The sequence below is a fragment of the Macaca thibetana genome, chromosome 14 (genome assembly GCF_024542745.1).
Source record: "Macaca thibetana thibetana isolate TM-01 chromosome 14, ASM2454274v1, whole genome shotgun sequence".
Classification (NCBI taxonomy): Eukaryota; Metazoa; Chordata; class Mammalia; order Primates; family Cercopithecidae; genus Macaca; species Macaca thibetana.
This window is the reverse complement of record NC_065591.1, coordinates 69,369,750-69,392,789: the sequence shown is the minus strand read 5'-3', so window position 1 is coordinate 69,392,789 and position 23,040 is coordinate 69,369,750. Positions and strand designations below refer to the sequence as shown.

At 38.1% G+C, this 23,040-nt stretch overlaps 2 protein-coding genes across 3 annotated transcripts in view; both read left to right on the top strand.

The window, feature by feature from the left end:
* CLNS1A (chloride nucleotide-sensitive channel 1A) overlaps positions 1-23,040 on the top strand; it is an 820,929-nt gene that overhangs the window by 712,031 nt on the left and 85,858 nt on the right. The gene's annotated exons all lie outside the window — the stretch shown is intronic.
* The window catches only part of RSF1 (remodeling and spacing factor 1), a 157,996-nt gene that overhangs the window by 94,665 nt on the left and 40,291 nt on the right, over positions 1-23,040 (top strand). The window contains exon 6 of one of the 2 annotated variants that reach the window (XM_050757462.1): positions 21,201-22,966. In XM_050757462.1, coding sequence (XP_050613419.1) covers positions 21,201-22,966 — 1,766 coding nt within the window. Of the gene's footprint in view, positions 1-21,200; positions 22,976-23,040 lie in introns of both variants that reach the window. The other variant, XM_050757461.1, reaches the window with a different exon arrangement.

Here is a 23,040-nt window from a genome sequence, read left to right as displayed (position 1 = left end):
CTGCTGATTGGCTGTTTTAACAAGGACCTATGTAATGCTGATACTGCTGGTTAGAGGCCCACATTTTGAGTAATAAGGTCATCTCCTAACTTCTGAAACAAATACACCAAAGGCTGTTATACACCTGTTTCTGAAAACATTTCTCAATGAATGCTGATGTTATACCTCTCAATACAACTAAGAGAAAATGGTCTGTGAGGGATGGCATCTCTTGAAAATGTAGAAGAGGAGGAGCAGGACATTTTGTTCTCTTTGTTTTTCTGTCTTCTATTTTTATTTTAGAGACAGTCTCACCCTGTCACCTGGGCTGGAGTGCAGTAGTGCAATCAATAGTACGCGGCAATCTGAAACTCCTGGGGTCAAGTGATCCTCCTGCCTCAGCCTCCCACGTGGCCGGGACTACGGGTGTGCGCCACCATGCCTGGCTAATGTTTTTTAATTTTTAATTTTGTAAAGACGTGGTCTCACTTTGCTGCCCAGGCTGGTCTCGAACTCCTGACTTCAAGCAATCCTCTTGCCTCAGCCCTCCAAATTTCAGGATTACAGATGTGAGCAACTGCGCAGAGCCTACCTTCTCTTTTAAATAAGGCTTTTCTGCTTCTCTTTCTCTAACAACAAAATGTTTCTTATTAATGCGTTCATTCATTCATTCAGTGAATACTTACTGTGCACCTTCTCTGTGTTAAGCATGATTTTAGGCATATAGTTTAATAAAGAAAGACTAAAATCCTTGCTTTTATAAAGCTTACACTATAGTAGATAAAATAGTAACACATAAACCATTTACTATGTGCCAATACTGTTCTAAATGCTTTGCCTGTATTGTCAGATCATTTTCACAACAAACCCTGTTTAGTAGTATAATATTATTACTTCCCTTTTTCAGATGAGGGAAATTAGATAAAGAGTTATTTCAGTAATAGCTTGTTAATGGCAGACCTGGTATTCAAAACTAGGCAGTCTGTCTCCAGAGTCCCTGTGCCCTTTTAATGCTGCACTTACATACAATTTCAGCCCCCAAAACCCTGCCTCTCACCCTTGTCCTCTCAGATGTAGTTCTTGTAGTCTATTCCATGGCAAGACCAAAGAAATATGATTCTGTTCTGTCATTTTTATTCCTTTCGTATGTAAACAAACATTACCCTTGGACTATGTTGGGGGATCACGGCCAAGTGGGAAGGAGTAGGTCAAAAGCTGGAAACAGTCCTGGGGAATGTCTAACATAGAGTGTTGAAGCAAAATGTGACGAAAGTTAAAAATTAAGCATGGTTGGATATTTGCAAATTGGGCAGCAAGAAATAAAAATAAATAGGCACTGGAGAGGGAATAAACAACCACTCTTATTCGGGTAGCTAAAATAGATTTTTCTTTAGTCATTAGTTAAATTGCCATGCCTTGTATCTTAACTCAGTAAGATAAGTTTTTAAATTTTTGTATGGGTGCTAAGGAGAAATGTATTAACTGTAAATGTGGGCAAAAAAATGAAAAATGGCAGCAAGTGGCCTGGAAAATGGTGGCATCAACTAAATAATTAAGTTGACTTTGTTTCAAAGATAATTAGAATTGCCTTCTGAAAGTCTAAATTTGCTAGACTAACATTCAGAATCTCAGGGTGGTCTCTCTCTCTTTCTAGCAATAGCTCCTGCTTTTTCTTATATGAGTACTGGTTCCAGATCATTTAGATGCTTTTGTTTTCTCTGTATGTCTTGGGCATTCCCTTCTGTGTCTGCATGCTGTTTCTCTCCCTCAGATGTTGTCTCCCCAACTCCCATGAAAGTCTGGTTATACTTCAAGGACCATCTGAAACTTTATTTATACTATTTGTATCCCACTTATATTAGGGCTAGTCATGGCATCTGACTTGAAGCTCTCAGATACTTTTTGAGTTGTTATTCTCAGACTATGGTAGATTTCCAAGTAAGTGTTTGGTGTCATTTACACCCTTTTATGGGAGTTTAAGATCTAGTGTCTTAATTTAGGTGAAAAACTACCTGGAAGGTATTGTGCATATAAAACACCATGGAATTTAATATATAGTTTCTCTCTACATTGGACACTGTATTCTAATTTAGAAGGGACCAAAAAGTTAAAAAGAAACTTTACCGGGGAAAAACAAAGTTGAGGGAAGCTCAACTAACATTTAGTTTTTAATTCTACTAATTGAAAGAAGATTGTCCTTTTGTTAATTTTTGTAGTCATGCACTTCTGCCTACAGGTGATCAGATAAGATACCATTTGAGAATTATAAAGAATAGAACTTACAGATTGGCAGCTCACAGACCTCATTTGGCCCCAAAACGTGTTTATTTTGGTTTCCGCAGTGCTGCTTTGTTTTTAAAAAGCTAAGATAAAATTCACCATTTTAGTGATTTTAGTATATTCACAGCATTGTGCAACCATAACCACTAATTCTAGAACATTTCTAGCACCCCACGAAGAAACTCTACCCACTTAGAAGTTACTTGCCATTTCTCCCTACCCTCATCCCCTGTAAACCATTAATCTACTTTGTCTTTATGGATTTGCCTCTTTGTAGCATTCCATAAAAATAGAATCATACAGCATGTGGCCATGTGTGTCTGACATTTCCATTTAGCGTAATGTTTTTAACATTACACTACCATAATGTTAAAAATATATGCTAAATATTACAACATACATGTTGTAGCATGTATCAGTACTTCATTCCTTTTTATGGATGAATAATATTTATTTTTATGGATATACCACATATTATTTATCTGTTCACTTGATGGACATTTGGATTTTTCCACTTTTTGGTATAAATAATGCAGTGGTGAATGTTAATGTACAAATTTTTGAGGGAACGTATGTTTTCGTATGACTGATTTTTTAAATGAAGTTGCTGTCAACATCTAAAATTGAAAATTAGAAAAGTTGTCAACTTTGGATCATCATTTTTGTATGTCAAAAATACTCTGTAGCTGAGTAATGGTTGTTTCTATTTATGTGAGATTTATATTCCATTTTGCCATGCTCCTTTCTTGTGCCCTCTAAAATCAGGCTTAGTCTCACGTGCTTAGACTTATATATTTTTTTCTTACAGTGTAGTTAACATGAAAATAAGATACTTACTGTGTTCATGTCTTTATCAATTTTAGAAAAACAAAGACCGGCCGGGCGCGGTGGCTCAAGCCTGTAATCCCAGCACTTTGGGAGGCCGAGACGGGCGGATCACGAGGTCAGGAGATCGAGACCATCCTGGCTAACACGATGAAACCCCGTCTCTACTAAGAAATACAAAAAAATAGCCGGGCGAGGTGGCAGGCGCCTGTAGTCCCAGCTACTCGGGAGGCTGAGGCAGGAGAATGGCGGGAACCCGGGAGGCGGAGCTTGCAGTGAGCTGAGATCCGGCCACAGCACTCCAGCCTGGGCGACAGAGCGAGACTCTGTCTCAATAAAAATAAAAAATAAAATAGAAAATAGAAAAACAAAGACCAAGAATTATTTCTGAAAAAGGAGAGTTGCTAATTGTTGAAGTAAAGTATGTCAGTATATTTGTTTTTTTGTATTTATTTATTTTTAGAGTCAAGGTCTTGCTCTTATTGCTCAGGCTGGAATCTAGTGCCACAATCACAACTCACTGTAACCTCCATTTCCTGGGCTCAAGGGATCCTCCTGCCTCAGATTCCTGACTAGCTGGGTCTACAGGCATGTGCTACCATGCCTGGCTACTTTATAAATTTTTTGTAGAGACAGGGTCTCACTATATTGCCCTGTCTGGTCTCAGACTCCTGGCCTCAGCAATCCTCCCTGCGATCTCCCAGCATGTTAAGATTATAGGCATGAGTCACTGCACCCAGCCCAGTATAGTTATAGTAGGTAGATTAACTTACTGATGATTTTCCTTTGATCATTATTAATGTGATGTCAGATATAAAGCTTAAATTCTATGTGGCAAAATAATATAACTTAATGTAGTCTATTAGTCTGTTCAGGCTATCCATAACGAAATACCACAGACTGAATGGCTTAAAACAATAGAAATTTATTTTCTCGGTTCTGGAGTTAAAAGTAGCAAATTTGATTTCTGATGAGGGCTTTTTCCTGGCTTGCAGATGACTCTTTTCTCTGTGTGTGTGTGGAGAAAAAGCTATCTGTTGTGTGTTCCTCTGATCTTATAAGAGCACCATTCCTGGCCGGGTGTGGTGGCTTACGCCTGTAATCCCAGCACTTTGGGAGGCCGAGGTGAGCGGATCATGAGGTCAAGAGATCGAGACCATCCTGGCTAACATGGTGAAACCCCGTCTCTACTAAAAATACAAAAAATTAGCCGGGTGTGGTGGTGGGCGCCTGTAGTCCCAGCTACTCAGGAGGCTGAGGCAGGAGAATGGCATGAACCTGGGAAGCGGAGCTGCAGGTTCCCACTGCAGCCTGGGCGACAGAGGGAGTCTCCGTCTCAAAAAAAGAAAAAAAAAAAAAAAGCACCATTCCTGTAATGCTAAAGTTCCCCCCGCTCTTATGAGAATTCATTTAACCATAATTACCTCACCAAAGGCTCTGTTTCTAAATACAGTCACATTGGGGATTAGGGCTTCAATATATGAATTTGTGAGGGACACAATTCAGTCTGTAGCATGTAATATTATGAAACTATCCATTGTAAAAACTGTGATGGTTAATATAAGATACCTGAGGAAGAAATTGGGAGGGGGAGGACTGATATGTTTAAGGAGATTTATTTTTGAATGCTATGATGTGCAGCTATATATTCTTAAGATAAAAATATTATGTGTATCAAAACTTTTTTTTTCTTTTTTTTTTTTGAGACGAAGTTTTACTCATGTTGCCCAGGCTGGAGCACAATGGCGCAATCTTGGCTCACCACAACCTCCACCTCTTGGGTTCAAGCGATTCTCCTGCCTCAGCCTCCTGAGTAGCTGGGATTACAGGCATGCACCACCAGACTCAGCTAATTTTGTATTTTTAGTGGAGATGGGGTTTCTCCATGTTGGTCAGACTGGTCTTGAACTCCTGACCTCAGGTGATCTGCCTGCCTTAGCCTCCTAAAATGCTGGAATTACAGGTGTGAGCCACCATGCCCAGCCAAAACTTTCTTTTAATTTTGAGTTTGAGTGCAGCAAAAAAGCATTTGTATCAAACTGGAATGAGCATTTGCATATGTAAGTACAATTGGCAATACTCTTGTTCATAGTGAATAGATTACTAGTAATAAATGAGACAAGATAGTAAATCATTTTTTATATTTTCTATTGTACCTGATGAAAGCACAGATGTTTATGATGTTACTCATAATGATTTCTTTGTAACTTTGATAAGAAGTTTAATAGGATTGGAGGTAAAAGAACTTACTTCCCTGTATCGTTATCTAGGGACTTTTTTGTATTAAAACAATTAAAAGTGGAACATGGCATTGTCATGGTAAACTTGTGAATTGGATAAGCTCCCATATGTGAGTCAATGTGTTGATTAATAAATGAGCTACACAACACAGTATTTTTCCATACATTGCAGTTTTATATCTTTAGTGCCCGTCGGGATCCTTCTTAGGTTTAAGTATTCAGATTCGCAAAACTACTATAGACAACACTTGGCATCAGTATACTGATATTGATGTAGGACAGGGATCATAGCTTGCCAGCAGGAGCAACATCTAGCCTTAGGAATAATCTTTGCAACAATTCTTATTGCCATCCAGAAGCTGTTTTCTCCCAGGTAACAACTGGAGAAACAAGTAGCTGGGATTTACATTGAGCGGGTCCAGGAACCACTCTATCTCAAAAGCCTCATGTTCCATGGAAGCTGATATCTCTTATATCAACTCTATGGACCAAAGTTCCAGGATTCTCGCAGCATTCAGGAGGTCCCAAGGGTGACACCTTTGTCCTGTATTTATATATATTTTTTATTCTAGATTGCAAGATTTAATTTTTTGCAGGGGAGGGGTCCATGCTGGAGTACAGTGGTGCGATCTTGGCTCACTGCAACCCCCACCTCCTGGGCTCAAGTGATCCTCCAACCTCAGACCCCCAAGTAGCTGGGCCTACAGGCACAAGCAACCATGCCTAGCTCATTGTTGCCTTTTCTGTAGAGATAGGGTTTCACTATGTTGTCCAGGCTGGTCTCGAACTCCTGAGCTCAAGTGATCCACCTGCCTTGGCCTCACAAAGTGCCAGGATTATAGGCATGAGCCACCGTGCCTGGCTGGGTTTAAATTTTTTAATTGACAAAGAAAAGTTGTATATATTTATGATGGAATATCAAAAACTAAGTCCATTTTGTGAACTGTCTAAAACTAATTACCATATGCATTGACTCACAGACTTATCTTTTTTTGTGGTGAGAGCACTTAAAGTCTCCTGTCCTAGCAATTTTGAAGTGTACAGTACATTGTTGTAACTGTAGTCACCATGTCGTACAGTAGATCTCTTGAACTTACTCATCCTAACTGAAAGTTTTTATCTTTGACCAGCATCTCCCCACACCTTCAGTCCCTCATAACCACTATTCTACTATGCTTCTGTGAGTTCAACTCTAAGATTCCACATGTAAGTGAGATCATAGGGTATTTCTTTCTATACCTGACTTATTTCACTTAGCATAATCTCTTCCAGGTTTATCTATGTTGTCACAAATGACAGGATTTCTTTCTTTGTTAATGTTGAATAATATTCCATCGTGTATATAGATCATATTTTCCTTATCCTTTCATCTGTTGATGGACACTTAGGTTGATTCCATATCTTGGCTATTGTGATTAATGCTGGAGGGAACATGGGAGTGCAGATATCTTGTTAACAAACTGGTTTCATTTTCTTTGGATATATACCCCGTAGTGGGATTACTGAATCCTATAGTACTTATATTTTTAGTTTTTTGAGGAACCTTCATACTGTTTTCTATATGGCTATACTAATTTACATTCTCACCAACAGTGTACAGGGATTGTCTTTTTTTTTTTTTTTCCTCATTTTTGCCTACACCTGTTGTGTTGTCTTTGATAATAACCACCCTAACAGGCGTTAGGTGATATCTCCTTGTGGTTTTGGTTTACATTTTCCTGATGAGTAGTAAGATTGAACATTGTTTGATATTTGTGGGCAATTTCTAGAAACTTATGGATGGGGATCCAAAAGTTTCTGTACTGAATGTATAATAATGCACTAACCAAGCATGGTATTGCACGCCTTTGGTCCCAGCTACTGGGGAGGCTGATGCAGGCTTGAGCCCAGCACATTGAGGCTGCAGTGAGCCGTGCTCACACCGGCATACTCCAGCCTGTGCGACAGAGTGAAACCCTGTCTCAAAAAAGGGAAAAAAAAGTACTATTTTTATTATCATATAAAACATTGTTTTGGCAGGGTGTCCATTCACGCCTGTAATCCCAGCACTTAGGGAGGCCGAGGTGAGAGGATCACTTGAAGTCAGGAGTTCAAGACCAGCTTGGCCAACATTGTGAAACCCCATCTCTACTAAAATTACAAAAATTAGCTGGGTGTGGTGGCATGCGCCTGTAATCCCAGCTACTCGGGAAGCCAAGGCAGGAGAATCGCTTGAACCCAGGAGGTGGAGGTTGCAGTGAGCCGAGATTGCACCACTGCACTCCAGCCTGGGTGACAGAGTGCGACTCCCTCTCAAAAAAATTAATAAAATAAAACATTGTTTTACTTTAAACAAGTATAGGGAGACTAATAAATACAGATGTTATTGTTACAACATTATGATATCTAAAAGAGTTTCCTTTTATAGGAATAAAAGAAAAGATACTCTTTATTATCACCATCTGTCTTTTACATCATGTTTGAGTTAAGTAGAAAAAATGACAAGAAATACACTGATGTTTGCATTTCTTTCTCTTGTTTTTTTGCCATGAACAATAGGACACAGACCATAGTGCTGCTGCTTTTTTTAAGAACTTAATTAATGTTTTTAACTCCTCTATCATTCCCAATAATTTAAGAACTTTTTTAAAGAGATAAGGTCTTGCTCAATTGCCCAGGATAGAATACAGTGTCATGATTATAAATCACTGTAACCTTGAACTCCTGGGCTCAAGCAATCCTCCTACCTGAGCTTTCCGAGTAACTGGGACTACAGGCGTGTGCCACCATGTCCAGCTAATTTAAAAAAAAAAAAATTGTTTTTGTAGAGATGAGATCTTGCTATGTTGCCCAGTCTTAGGCTCCTGGCGTCAAGGAATCCTCCCACCTCAACCTTCTAAAGCACTGTGATTACAGGAGTAAGTCTTTTTTTTTTTTTTTTTGACAAGGTTTATGCTCTGTCTCCAGGCTAGAGTTGAGTGGCTCAAACATGGCTCACTGCAGCTTTCGCCTCTTGGGCTCAATCAGTCCTCCTACCCCAGCTTCTTGAGTAGCTGGGACTACAGGCATGTGCCACTATGCCCAGCTAATTTTTGTATTTTCTCTAGAGTCAAGGTTTCACCATGTTGCCCAGGCTGGTCTCAAACTCTTGTGCTCAAGCAATCTGCCTGTCTCAGCCTCCCAAAGTGTTGGGATTACAGGTGTGAGTCACCACGCCTGGCCTATAGTGCTTCTTATATGAAAGATTTTTCCTTATTGGAGAAGGAGGGAGGGAGGAAGGAAGGAAACCTTTCATGATTGGAGGAACTGTTGAAGTTGGTTTTCTCTGATTGAGTTTGTTATGGTTTGAATTAGAAGGGGAAAATTTATCATTCATGAATTTTGGAAAGTAATAGTGGTGTGGATTTTAAGTCTCTACAAATTCCCCCATAAAAGGAACATATTGGTGGTAATAAATCATATAGACAAAATCTACAACAAAGGTCTTAAAGATTCTCAGGTACTATGGGCCTCATGAATTCTCAATCCTCACCACCCAAAGCCTTTCCAGGATTAAGCTCCACGCTGATGTGAAACTGCTGGGCATAGGCTCCAAATTAAGTAGGACAGGGACACCAGAACAAACAAAAAGAAGGTTCAAATAAAATTATGGGAGAGGAATAGAGTTAGGTGATCTCATAAAGTACATTGCTTTAATTTTGAGTATTTCACAAAAATAACGGGAGCTCTAAAGTTATGAAATTGGAAAAACTATCATAAAAATGACTTTTTTCTTAAAGTTTAGGGAATCCTCTTGTACGTAAAACCAGACAACTAAAAGGGAGCAAGTTCAAATCTCCTGGGATTATAAGAACAAAAGAGAACAAGAAGCAGAATAACATCCCTGGCCGGGCGCGGTGGCTCAAGCCTGTAATCCCAGCACTTTGGGAGGCCGAGGCGGGCGGATCACAAGGTCAGGAGATCGAGACCACAGTGAAACCCCGTCTCTACTAAAAATACAAAAAATTAGCCGGGCGCGGTGGCGGGCGCCTGTAGTCCCAGCTACTCAGGAGGCTGAGGCAGGAGAATGGCGGGAACCCGGGAGGCGGAGCTTGCAGTGAGCCGAGATCGCGCCACTGCACTCCAGCCTGGGCGACAGCGTGAGACTCCGTCTCAAAAAAAAAAAAAAAAAAAAAGAATAACATCCCTACAGACAATGAAAGCTTCTCAGAAAGACATGCCCATCAAACATGAAAACTATAATAAGTGGTAGGACTCAGAAGAGTTAAATTTTAAAAAGACTAAGATAAACATCTGAGTCAACAAACATAAGAATGAATGCCTTTACAAAATAGAAAAATAGAAACCAGGGTATTTGTAAAAAACAAAAAGGAACATAGGATATAAGGATTTGAGAGAAAATGCTATACTGAAAATAGCCAAAGAAGATCCAAGAGATATGTGTCCACAAAATAGAAAAAGCGGGGGAACAGATAAATAACTAAAGACTATGTTGGAAAACACTTTCCTGAAGTAGATGGAAACTCAATGCAGACCAATCAACATCAAGACATTTTCTAGTAAAATTACAGGGCTTTGAAGAAAGAAATACTTTGGGTATCCAGACAAAAAGACCAAATGACTTTCAAGGGAAGGAAAATCAGACTGCCTTATGACATCAGTGCTTTATGCCAGAAGAAAATGCCATAATGTATTTGAGAGACTCTCAGCAGGGAGAAAATGTCAGCCAGGGACTTTATGTCCAGCCAATGTGACTTTCAGATAGACTGCAGATAAGCTGTTACCAAAATCTATAATCTCTTTTCCCGTGAGTGTTTTGTATAGGAATCTTGTCGTGAATAAGCTTTAGGTAGCCAAAATGACTAACAAAACATCAGTAGTAGGTGATAAAAAAATAAATAAAAGTTTAATCACATGTATGAGTTAGTATACCTGCATATATGTGTTTATGAGAGGAATCTAAGAGCAGTGACACCCCAGTAACAATGAACGTATAGCCTCCAGATTTTGATTTCAAAATGTCATTCTCCTGTAAGAGGAACCAGAGCTCCTTAGAGAAAAGATTGATCCCAAGAACAAGCAGGGAAAACACAAGATGAGCCTGGAATGTCTGGTAATGCTGGAAAATAAGGATGTGCTCAAAAAGGGATTTGGGCATATCATTAGGACATAGGTGCCAAGTGAAAGGAGTTTGCCAATATTGAAAGCAGTAAGAGTTTTAGTAACAAAATATATAAAGATAGATGGATTTTAATCCATAGAATAGTATCTATGAGTTCAGACTTATGTAAGTACAATTTGAATAATAAATAAAAGTGAAGGGTCATCTTTTCTCTGCAAGTAAACATCTGTTAAAACATGTAGATGTAATGAGGGAAGGAGAAAATCACCATTAAGAAAATGCCACAGTAATAATTGTTGCAAGCAAGATCCCTGATATATACTAAAATTAGTGGGTGAAAGTTTGTTTAGAAGCAGGACATTAGCATAATTTCAAAGTATCTCCCCCAAGATATTTAACTGTTACAAAGGTGAAAATGGTAATTTTACAGTGAAATAACCCCAGTTGACATCACCTTAACCAAATAGTTAACCTCACCAGTAAGATGTTGTATTAGTCTGTTCTCCTGCTGCTAATTAAGATACACCTGAGACTGGGTAATTTATAAAGGAAAGAAGTTTAATGGACTCACAGTTCTGCATGGCTGGGGAGACCTCATAATCAGGGTGGAAGGCAAAGGAGAAGCAAAGGCATGTCTTGGCAGGAGGCAAGAGAGCTTGTGCAGGGGAACTCCCGTTTGTAAAACCATCACATCTCTTGAGACTTATTCACTACACGAGAACAGTATAGGGGAACCACCCCCATGATTCAGTTATCTCCACCTGGCCCTGCGCTAGGCACATGGGGATTATTACAATTCAAGGTGAGATTTGAGTGGGGACATAGCCAAACCATATCAGGTATATTGACATCATGTAACTCTTCATACAAAGCATAATGTAACTGTTGTGGAATTATTGTCAAAAAATTCCACATTAGATTGTTTAACCTCAATCTAATCTAGAGAAAACACCAAACAAGCCCAAATTAAGAGGTATTCTACAGAATAACTGTGTTGGGGTCAGAAGAGACAAAAAAATGAGGAATGGAGGAGACTAAGGGTTGGAGGAGACCAAGGAAAAAGAATACACTGAGACATGGATCCTGGAATAAAAAGGGACATTGAAGGAAAACTGGTGAAATTTGAATAAAATATGTTTAATAGTATTTTACCAATGTTAATTTTCTGTTTTGGTAATTGTACTCTAATTATGTAAGTTCTTAACATTAGGAAAAGTAGGGTGAGAGTGCACTTGAAGTTTTTTTTCTTTTTCTTTTTTTGTTTTGTTTTGTTTGAGGACTTTTGCTCTTCTTGCCTGGGCTGGAGTGCAATGGCTTGATCTGGGATCACTGCAACCTCCACCTCCTGGGTACAAGCAATTCTCCTGCCTCAGCCTCCTGGGTAGCTGGGATTACAGGCACCTGCAACCACGCCCGGCTAATTTTTTTGTATTTTTAGTATAGACAGGGTTTCACCTTGTTGGCCAGGCTGGTCTCAAACTCCTGACCTTGTGATCTGCTCGCCCCGGCCTCCCAAAGTGCTGGGATTACAGATGTGAGCCACTGCACCCAGCCACCTACTGTATCATCTGTGTCCTTGAAAACCAAGATTTTCAGTGTGGGGGGAAAAGCAAATAATATGTAAGCTAGAAAAGGTTAAGAAAACACAAACTATCAGAATGAACTCATGAGTTTTGTTTTGCCTTTTTTTTTTTAGTTAAAAGTGTGTGTGTGTGTGTGTGTGTGTGTGTGTGTGTGTGTGTGTGTGTGTGTGTGTGTGTGTGTGTGTGTGGTGTGTGGTGTGTGTGTGTGTGTGTGTGTGTGTGTCCTAACCCTGTTTACTAAAAAGGCTTAGAAACATTGGTCAACCCAGTACCTGTGAGCATCCTCAATGCCCAGATTGTGGTCTTGAAATACAACTTCCCAGTAAACTAAACCAATTTAAAAATCGGAAGAATGGTTGATTTCAGTTCTGCAGCATGATAAGCTCAGAATCATCTTGTCACTCCAGGTAGTAAGGAGGTTATCAAAGTCATGTTAAAATTACTCAAGATAAAGAGTCAAACACTTATCCTTCCTTTTGTATATGAACTTTACCACTGTGTAACAAGATAGTAAATGGGTAAAGCACTTTTGTTTTTATAAAAGTATTCCAGCTAGTCACAGATGAATGAATGATTGAATGGGAATGTCATCATTTTGAAATCGCTAATAAGTTAAAAGATTTTATATTGAGCATCAACATCTGCTAATAAAAAGAGAAATAACCAGATATCATATGCCTGTTAATAAAGAACTCCCCTGGCCGGGCGCGGTGGCTCAAGCCTGTAATCCCAGCACTTTGGGAGGCCGAGACGGGCGGATCACGAGGTCAGGAGATCGAGACCATCCTGGCTAACGCGGTGAAACCTCGTCTCTACTAAAAAATACAAAAAAGTAGCCGGGCGAGGTGGCGGGCGCCTGTAGTCCCAGCTACTCGGGAGGCTGAGGCAGGAGAATGGCGTAAACCCCGGAGGCAGAGCTTGCAGTGAGCTGAGATCCGGCCACTGCACCCCAGCCTGGGCGACAGAGCAAGACTCCGTCTCAAAAAAAAAAAAAAAAAACTCCCCAACACCAGATAAGTAGTTTTGTCACAGAAATTGAACCTGAATCTGTTGAAGTGATGATTCACAGGATAAACAAAGAATAGAGGAACATGGGAATGTAGTCTGCAGTATCTAGAAACTGTAGGACAGTGGATTTAGTGTCTTGAACAAATAAATTGCAAGAAAAATAAGGGATAGAGGGGATAACATTAATGTATCCTTAAAAAGAAAATAAACTTGTAAAACTAAACTATCAGCAAAATAAGGAATAACTTTAAGAGATATGTACTATGTGATGACTGGTTAATAACACTGTATGCCTAAAATTGCCAAATAGATTTTAAGTGTTTTCACTACAAAAAAAAATTATATTGTGAGGTAATACATATGTTAACTAGCTTGATCTAGCCATTCTACACTGTATTTATATTTCAAAACATCATTTTGTCTGCCATATATACAAGTTTTACTTGTCAACAAATTTTAATTTAAAAAAGTCAGAATAATAGTTATTTTTGGTAAAGAAGAGAATTATTATTGGAAAAGGCATGTATAGCTCTCTTGGGGTAGCTGCTAAATTTCTTTTTCATTTTTGCCTTCTACTGTATTAAGCTATGCATTTGTTTTGTATGATTTTCTTTGCTATACTTAATCATTAAAAAATTCTTGATACCTTTGTCAAGTAAGTACCATGAAATTTTAAAGTAAGTTATAAAAGAATTGTCACTGGTCAGGTGCAGTGGCTCATGCCTGTAATCCCAGCACTTTGGGATTAGCTTGGCATGATGACACTGGCTTATAGTTCCAGTTACTCAGGAGGCCTAGGCAAGAGGGTCGCTTGAGCTCAGAAGTTTGAGGTTATAGTGAGGTATGATCATACCAGTGCACTCCAGCCTGGGTGACACAGCAAGACATTGTCTCTAAAAATAAAAAAAAAATTTAAAAAAAGAATTGGCACAAATTCAGATCCCTTTATCATACAGCAAAATGGTGCAGGCAGCTTGCATAAAATTTTCCATTATGTGCATCTTGATAGTATCAAATGATAATTTCAGTATTTGAACCCATTTTGGAAACTGTTAAGTCTGTTGACATTTTCAAAATGGTCAAAGTTTCTTTGGCAAACAAAACTTCAATTGCAGAAATATACTCTTAGACACAGGTAATATTTCACCTGTCATATTTCACTCATTTCAGTCAACAAATATTTATTGAGTATATGCAATTTGTCATGCACTATCTTCAGTATTGCGAATGTAGCCGTGAAAAAAAAATCAGTCAAAAAAAAATTTTTCCCATCATGGAGGTTACATGTCATAATTATCAAACAATAAACAAGATTAGTAAATAAAATATACAGTATAGATGGTGATAAGGAGGTATGGAGGGAAAATAATTTGGGGAAGAAAGTGGGACATAATTTTAGACTGAGTTGCTAGAAAATGACTCATTGAAGAGCTGGTACTTAAGTAGAGTCCTAAAGGATCTGAGAGAGCAAGCCATGCAAATACCAGAGAAAAAGGACTTTTATGCTGACAAAAACAGGCAGGACCCTGAGGTGGAGCAAGCCTACTTACTTACTATGTTAGAGCAAAGATTGACCAGGGTTTATCTTCCAAATCTGGCCTGCCACCTGTTTTATTAATTAAATTTTATTTATTCATTTAATATTTGATTGTCAGTGACTCCTTTTTCACTACAATGGTAGACTTGAGTAGTTGTGACAGACTCCATGGCTTGGGAAGCTAATAATATTTACTCTGACCCTTTATGGAAAGTTTGCTGATCTGTTTCATAGAAAAAGCAAGATTATCAATATAGCTGAAGCAGAATGAGTGGGGACTATTTGTAATAGGGGAAAAAAGAGGTTGGGCAGGTAAGGCTCTGGAAGAGCGGGGAGAGGGACATGCCAGTTGTACCGGGCCTTGTGGTTTATTGAGAATTTTGGTTTTCAATATGAATGGCCATGAAGAGCTTTTATAATTAGTTATCTTGCAATAATCCTTTAACTATTCTTGTTTCTGTCATCATTCACTTTAATCTGTTGTCAATACTACAGCTAGTGAGAGCTCATTAAAACAAGTGAGATGATGAAACTTTGATTAAAACTCTTTCTGAGTAGGCTAGAGGATATGAAATGCAAAACATTAATGGAAGGATTGGCCTTAACTTAAAATAGACATCACTGGCTTTTTTTGATTTGGGGGATTTTTTGAGGACAGAGTTTCACTTTGTTGTCCAGACTGGAGTGCACTGGTGTAGTCATGGCTCACTGCAGGCTCAGCCTCCCTGGGCTCAGGTGATCCTCCCACCTCAGCCTCTAGTATAACTGGAACTACATGGAACTAAAGGTGTGCGCCACCATGCCTGGCTAATTTTTCACCATGCCTGGCTAATTATTTTTGGTCGAGACGGGTTTTGTTATGTCGCCCAGGCTGGTCTCAAACTCCTGGGCTCAAACAATCTGCCCACCTTGGCCTACCAAAGTGCTGGGATTACAGGCGTGAGCCAACATGCCTGGCCCAAGGTACCTTTTCTGAAGTGCAGATCTGATCCTGTCACTCCACTCCCTGCATTAAACACACTGGGTTTCTTATTTATCTAATTAAAAAGATACTACATGTTCACTATAGAAAACTTGGGAAAGCGTAAAGCAAAAAATAAAAATTAATTGTTATCCTATTATCAAGATGCAACAATACTGTTGACATTGTGTTCTGTTTCTTTCTAGTCATTATTCTAGGCATGGTTACAGATTTATTGGTTTATTTATGTGAATTAGGATTACATGAAAAATGCAGTTTTATTTTCTACTTTTTGCATTTAACATGCTACCATGATAGTTTCCCTGTCTTTGAAAATTTCTTTAATGAGGTTTCCAAGTGTAAAGCAAGCATTCAGTAAATATGTATTGAATAGTTATTGAACGGTTTTGCCTAATTTATGCTAATACTACCAATGTATGAGCATAATTCCTTTTGCCATATCTAGAAGCTTTGAACATTATGACTAAATAAAAACTTTGCTGTTTGGTTAAATTAAAAATCTCGCTGCTTTTTGAATTCAAATTTCTTTGATTACTAGTGGAGTTTGAACATTTCAGCCACTGTATTGTTGGTTGACATCCATGGCTAATTTTGTTTTGGGATCTTTAGTTTTAGCTTATATTTTAAATGGTCTTCTAAGTAAATGCATTTATTAATCCTTCAATGCAATATACCTTAGCATCTGTTAAATGTATCATGTCCTTGCCCAAATCTCACTTTGTAAGTTGGTGAAATATGCTTCATAGAATTTTTAATTAAATATTGCTTTACAGTTTACATGAGACTTCCTGTTAGTAAAAGCTACCTCATGAAAAGTATTGATGTTATTTGCCAGCATTTAGACTAGAATTTGTTGCCATTTCAGTTTATTCAATTTAGTCAGCACATGTTTGAGTGTCTTACTGCAGGTGAATAATCCATGCTTCTGCCCCAGAGTAGTTCGTAAGACTGGTAGGACACATAGATTTGTAAAGAATTATAATTCTGGGCAGTAAGTGCTACTATAGAAGTCTGTATAAAGCAATGTGCAAACACAAGAAAAGGAGCCGTTAATTCTTCATAGGGAAAGGATCAGATAAAGTTATAAAATGGAGTGATATTTTAACTGGGCTTGAAGGAGGTAAGATCTTGCCTATAATATAATAATATTGGCAAACACTGAGTGCTTGCCTGGTATTACTCTTCTAAAGGCTTTACATGTAGTATTGTATGCAATCATTGGCAACCCAGGAGATTGTGCCTGTTATTTTAGTTGTTTTACAGATTAGGAAAGTGGGTGGGAGGAGGGTCAGGATCAAAACACTACCTATCAGATACTGTGTTTATTATTGCCTGGATGACAAAATAATCTGTATGTCAAACCCTGGTGACACGCAATTTACCTGTGTAACAAACCTGTGCACGTACCCTTGAACCTAAAGTAAAAGTTTTAAAAAAATTAGGAAAATGAGGAATCTTAAAAGGTACAAAATAGCAATTGCTTACTAGGCAGAGTTAACAGAGTAAAACAAAAAAGTGATGGCAGCTTTGGGAAACTGAATTTTCCTATGTGGCTGAAGTTTGTGGTAAAAAGACGGGCCAAATAATTAATAATAGCTCCCAAGTACTATGTAAAAGTACTTTGCATGCTCCATTTTCAAAAATTCCCCTCAGATAAAAAGAAAAAAAAATCCTCACAGTTACTCCTTGAGGTATAGATATTTATGTTTCAGTTTTTAAAAGAGTTTAGAGTCTAAAGAGACTTAGAAAGTTTCAAGTAATTTTCTAAAGGTCCCACAGCTGGCCAAGGTGGAGGTGACACAAGAGCGTTAAGGTTTTTCTGACTCTTTGAGAGTCTTATTTTTCTTTCTTTCTTTCTTTCTTTTTTTTTTTTTTTTTTTTTTTTTTTTTGAGACAGAGTCTTGCTCTGTCGCCAGGCTGGAGTGCAGTGGGGCAATCTCAGCTCACTGCAACCTCCGCCTCCCAGGTTTAAGCCATTCTCCTGCCTCAGCCTCCCAAGTAGCTGAGACTACAGGCCCACACCACCCCACCCTGCTAATTTTTGTATTGTTAATGGAGACGGGGTTTCATCATGTTGGCCAGGATAATCTCAATCTCTTGACCTTTGTGCGACCCACCTTGGCCTCCCAAAGTGCTGGGATTGCAGGTGTGAGCCACCGCACCTGGCCAAGATTCTTAATTTGTCATGAAATAGTTCAAATAAAACATAGTATAAAACACTTGTATATCCAACATTTTATTTGTGTGGTGGGTTTTTTTGTTTTTTTGTTTTTTGTTTTTTGAGACAGGGTCTTGCTTTGTCGCCCCAGCAGGAGTGCAGTAGTGCAATCATAGCTCACTACAGCCTTGACTTCCTGGACTCAAGCAATCCTCCCACGTAGCTGGGATCACAGCTCCTTCTCCAGGTATTGTGTATAGAATCTGGACCCAAAGAAGGGAAAAGGGCAAAAGGCACCAGTCAGCTGACTCCTTTCTCACCCACGACTTCCTCATGCATGTCATTGGTCATAACTGGATCACATGACTCACAGCTTTAAGGTATTTGAGGAGGCAAGTGCCTTCCTGAACAAAATTCGTTCTGTTTGTAAGAAAGAAGGGCAGAATAGATAATGGGCAGGCAACTCGTAGTGTCTTCTACTGTTAACTTATATAGAATATTCAATGTATCATTACAGAGTGATTCTGCTAGGGGTGGTGGAGAAAGCACATAATAAGTGATCAATAAATATTTGTTGAGTAAATGAATGAATCACCTTTAAAAACCCACAGTAGATACAACTTCTCTTGAGTCACTTCATTTGTGAAGAAATGTGATGCTGTGTTTCAATTTTTGGAGTGAATTTTTCCTTTGGTCACTTCAAATTTTATGCCTCTTAAACTCGTTTATGTGCTCTTTTACAACTTTCTTTTGACAAACTCTGGGAAAATGCTTGTGTAACTGACCTTTTCACTAATTTTTATAGTGCTTAAAGGTTCATATTCTGTCCTAGTTCTTCCTTTCTCTGTACTATTTTGGAAACATTTATTTAATTTAGAGGAGCTAGAATATTAATTATTGTCATTTTTTTTTTCTTAAAAGAACCAAGCCGGCCAGGGCGGTGGCTCATGCCTGTAATCCCAGCACTTTGGGAGGCCAAGGTGGGCGGATCACCTGCGGTTGGGAGTTCGAGACCAGCCTGACCAACATGGAGAAACCCCGTCTGTACTAAATATATAAAATTAGCCGGGCATAGTGGCTCGTGCCTGTAATCCCAGCTACTTGGGAGGCTGAGGCAAGAGAATCGCTTGAACCCAGGAGTCAGAGGTTGTGATGAGCTGAATCACACCACTGCACTCCAGCCTGGGCAACAAGAGCAAAACTTCTTCTCAAAAAAAAAAGAACCAAGCCAAATACACAAAAACCCAAGAATTTAACATTTTTGGAATAAAAGAAAAATAACACCAGTGGAGAACAATAGTTGAGGTTATTTAGTCCAGCTGCTTTATTTATAGAAGAAGAAAGATCAGTGAGTTTGTGACACACCCAAAGATGCATCACTAGCTAAATTAGTTAACCTGAGAATCTTGAACCTAATGTCATTTCTTGTTTTATTTTGCTGTGTTGTTACTCAAACCAAGATCAGTTACCTGCGAATGAAAACATAAAAGAAATCTACTGAAGAAACTGAGAAATTTACTTTACATTGGATCAGGGTCATGATGAGATCTTTAGATACTTTCTGAACCATAGAATAGAGATAAAAAATATTAACTTGTGCTTAGCGCACACTTAGTATTGGGTTGAAGTTTTTTTTGTTTTGTTTGTTTCTTTTTTTGAGACAGGATCTCACTCTGTCACCAGTGCTGGAATGCACCCAGGCTGGAATGCAGTGGCATGATCAGGGGTCAGGGTTAACCTTGAACTCCTGGGCTCCAATGATCCTTCCACCTCAGCCTACCTAATAGCTGGAACTACAAGCACACACCACCATGCCCCGGCTTTTTGTATTTTTTGTAGAGACAAGAGTTTCACCATGCTGCCCAGGCTGGTCTCAAACTCCTGAGCTCAAGCGATCCGCCCAATTTGGCCTCCCAAAGTGCTGGGATTAAAGATGCGAACCATTGCACGTGGCGGTTGAAGTTATTTTTAAAGATAGTAATCAGTATTTTAACTGTTAAACAAGGTGTTCATTTAGTTAAATTTCCTGATGTACTAGCTAATCTCATTAAATGAGAATTTATCAAACCTGTTTTATCAGTGGGAAAGAGAAAACATACAAATTAGGTAATTACTGTCATCTCTGTTTTTGTCTTACCTTATTTATGCTGTAGAACTATTTTATATTTTGAATTAAAAAAAATTTTTTTTTTTTGCTGTCATCTCTTGAAATATTTTAGCAGCATTCCCTACTGCACTGACTTTGTAAAGAAGGAAGAAATACTGATTACAGTTGCTTAACTCTCAGACCCTGAATGGTTCTAAATGGTTCTTGGCTTTTTTATTTGCAACATCATTGGACATAAAAGAAACGGTGGTTTGTAATGAAAATATTCACTTTTAACGAAATGTTAAATTTTCATTTCAAAAAACATATCCTGCTTTATCTTCTCACTTCTTTCCATCCCATTATTCCCATGAAATATATCCTAACTGGTTTATCAACTTGATGCGAATCATTTCAAAATTTTAGGAAAAAAACTTGTATCTTAGTAAAACTTTGTTTAGAATTAGGTTTTTCAGTAGCAAGGATAAGGTGAAGGGATTAAAAATGTAGGTAAAATTAGTAGTTAATATATTCTGTAATGCAATCTCTGTAATCCTATTCAGAGATTATGCTATTTACTGAATATAGCTTTGGTTATGTTTAAATCTGCACCATTATTAGGTACTCCATAAAAGTTGAAAATATATAGCCAATAAGGTATAAAGAAGAATTGACAGATAAATCTAAACAGTTTCTTTGTATAGTACTAACTTCTAAAATGTTCAGTGGTGGCATTTGATAAAGTAAGTTGTAATATGATCACGTTGAAGAATGTTATATAATTATTAAACTCAATTTTTATAAAAGGCATTTAGTATCATAAGAAAGTGCCAGTGTTTCAACGAATAAATTGAGGCAACATGATACCAACTTAGTGAAAAATATACAAGACCAGAAGGAAGTAACCTAAAATATTACTAGTGATTGCCTCTGGGTAATAGGATACGGGCTTTTTGTCTCTCTATATTTTTCATTTTCCCACTGCCGTGTTCCTGGTACAAGTGAAATGAAGTGCTCAGTGACTTGCGAAAAAGAACAGTTGTCAGTTTGTAAAACAAATATGGTCTTTTGGAAATGTTTTATGTAGCATTTTCAATTTTATGTTTTTAAGCCATCTCTTGAATTTGAATAAATTATTTGAACTGCATAAATATTTGCAATCCATTGAGAACACTGAAACAAAAAGTAAAAATCAGAAACCTAAATTTTTCTAAATGTTTTTTAATATCTAGAAGTTGTATTTCAACATTTTTGTAATTTTCTTCATTGTCAGATTTTATTTCTTATTGTCAAATATCCAGTGACAAAGGCCACCTCTTTTAAAATAGAAACTTTAAATGGAAATATATATTATACCAAGACTTATATTTTATAGCCTTGAAAGTTTCTATTCATGTAATTAAACTTTTTCTAATTTTTAGAGGAACAGAAAGAAAGTGAAAAGATGAAAAGTGAGGAGCAGCCTATGGATATAGAAAACCGTTCTACAGCCAATGTTCTAGAAGAGACTACTGTGAAAAAAGAAAAAGAAGATGAAAAAGAACTTGTGAAACTGCCAGTCATAGTGAAGCTAGAAAAACCTTTGCCAGAAAATGAAGAAAAAAAGATCATCAAAGAAGAAAGTGATTCCTTCAAGGAAAATGTCAAACCCATTAAAGTTGAAGTGAAGGAATGTAGAGCAGATCCTAAAGATACCAAAAGTAGCATGGAGAGGCCAGTGGCGCAGGAGCCTGAAAGGATTGAATTTGGTGGCAATATTAAATTTTCTCATGAAATTACTGAGAAATCTACTGAAGAAACTGAGAAACTTAAAAATGACCAGCAGGCCAAGATACCACTAAAAAAACGAGAAATTAAACTGAGTGATGATTTTGACAGTCCAGTCAAGGGACCTTTGTGTAAATCAGTTACTCCAACAAAAGAGTTTTTGAAAGATGAAATAAAACAAGAGGAAGAGACTTGTAAAAGGATCTCTACAATCACCGCTTTGGGTTATGAAGGGAAACAGCTGGTAAATGGAGAAGTTAGTGACGAAAGGGTAGCTCCAAATTTTAAGACAGAACCAATAGAGACAAAGTTTTATGAGACAAAGGAAGAGAGCTATAGCCCCTCTAAGGACAGAAATATCATCATGGAGGGAAATGGAACAGAGTCCTTAAATTCTGTCATAACGAGTTTGAAAATAGGTGAGCTTGAGAAAGAAACAACACCTTTGAGGAAAGATGCAGATAGTTCAATATCAGTCTTAGACATCCATAGTCAAAAAGCACAAATAGAGGAACCCGGTCCTCCAGAAATGGAAACTTCTCTTGAGTCTTCTGAGATGGCAAAAGATCTCTCTTTAAAAACTGCTTTATCTACCACTGAGTCGTGTACCATGAAAGTTGAAGAAAAGTCTCCCAAAACTAAGAAGGATAAGCGCCCACCAATCCTAGAATGTCTTGAAAAGTTAGAGAAGTCCAAAAAGACTTTTCTTGATAAGGACACACAAAGATTGAGTCCAATACCAGAAGAAGTTCCAAAGAGTACTCTAGAGTCAGAAAAGCCTGGCTCTCCTGAGGCAGCTGAAACTTCTCCACCATCTAATATGATTGACCACTGTGAGAAACTAGCTTCAGAAAAAGAATTGGTAGAATGCCAGAGTACAGGTACTGTTGGTGGTCAGTCTGTGAAAAAAGTAGACCTAGAAACCCTAAAAGAGGATTCTGAGTTCACAAAGGTAGAAATGGATAATCTGGACAATGCCCAGACATCTGGCATAGAGGAGCCTTCTGAGACAAAGGGTTCTATGCAAAAAAGCAAATTCAAATATAAGTTGGTTCCTGAAGAAGTAACCACTGCCTCAGAAAATACAGAGATAACCTCTGAAAGGCAGAAAGAAGGCATCAAATTAACAATCAGGATATCAAGTCGGAAAAAGAAGCCTGATTCTCCCCCCAAAGTTCTAGAACCAGAAAATAAGCAAGAAAAGACAGAAAAGGAAGAGGAGAAAACAAATGTGGGTCGTACTTTAAGAAGATCTCCAAGAATCTCTAGACCCACTGCAAAAGTGGCTGAGATCAGAGATCAGAAAGCTGATAAAAAAAGAGGGGAAGGAGAAGATGAGGTGGAGGAAGAGTCAACAGCTTTGCAAAAAACTGACAAAAAGGAAATTTTGAAAAAATCAGAGAAGGATACAAATTCTAAAGTAAGCAAGGTAAAACTTCTACTTGTTTTAATTTTTAATTAAAAATATTTGTCTCTATATGTTCATAGGTTTTT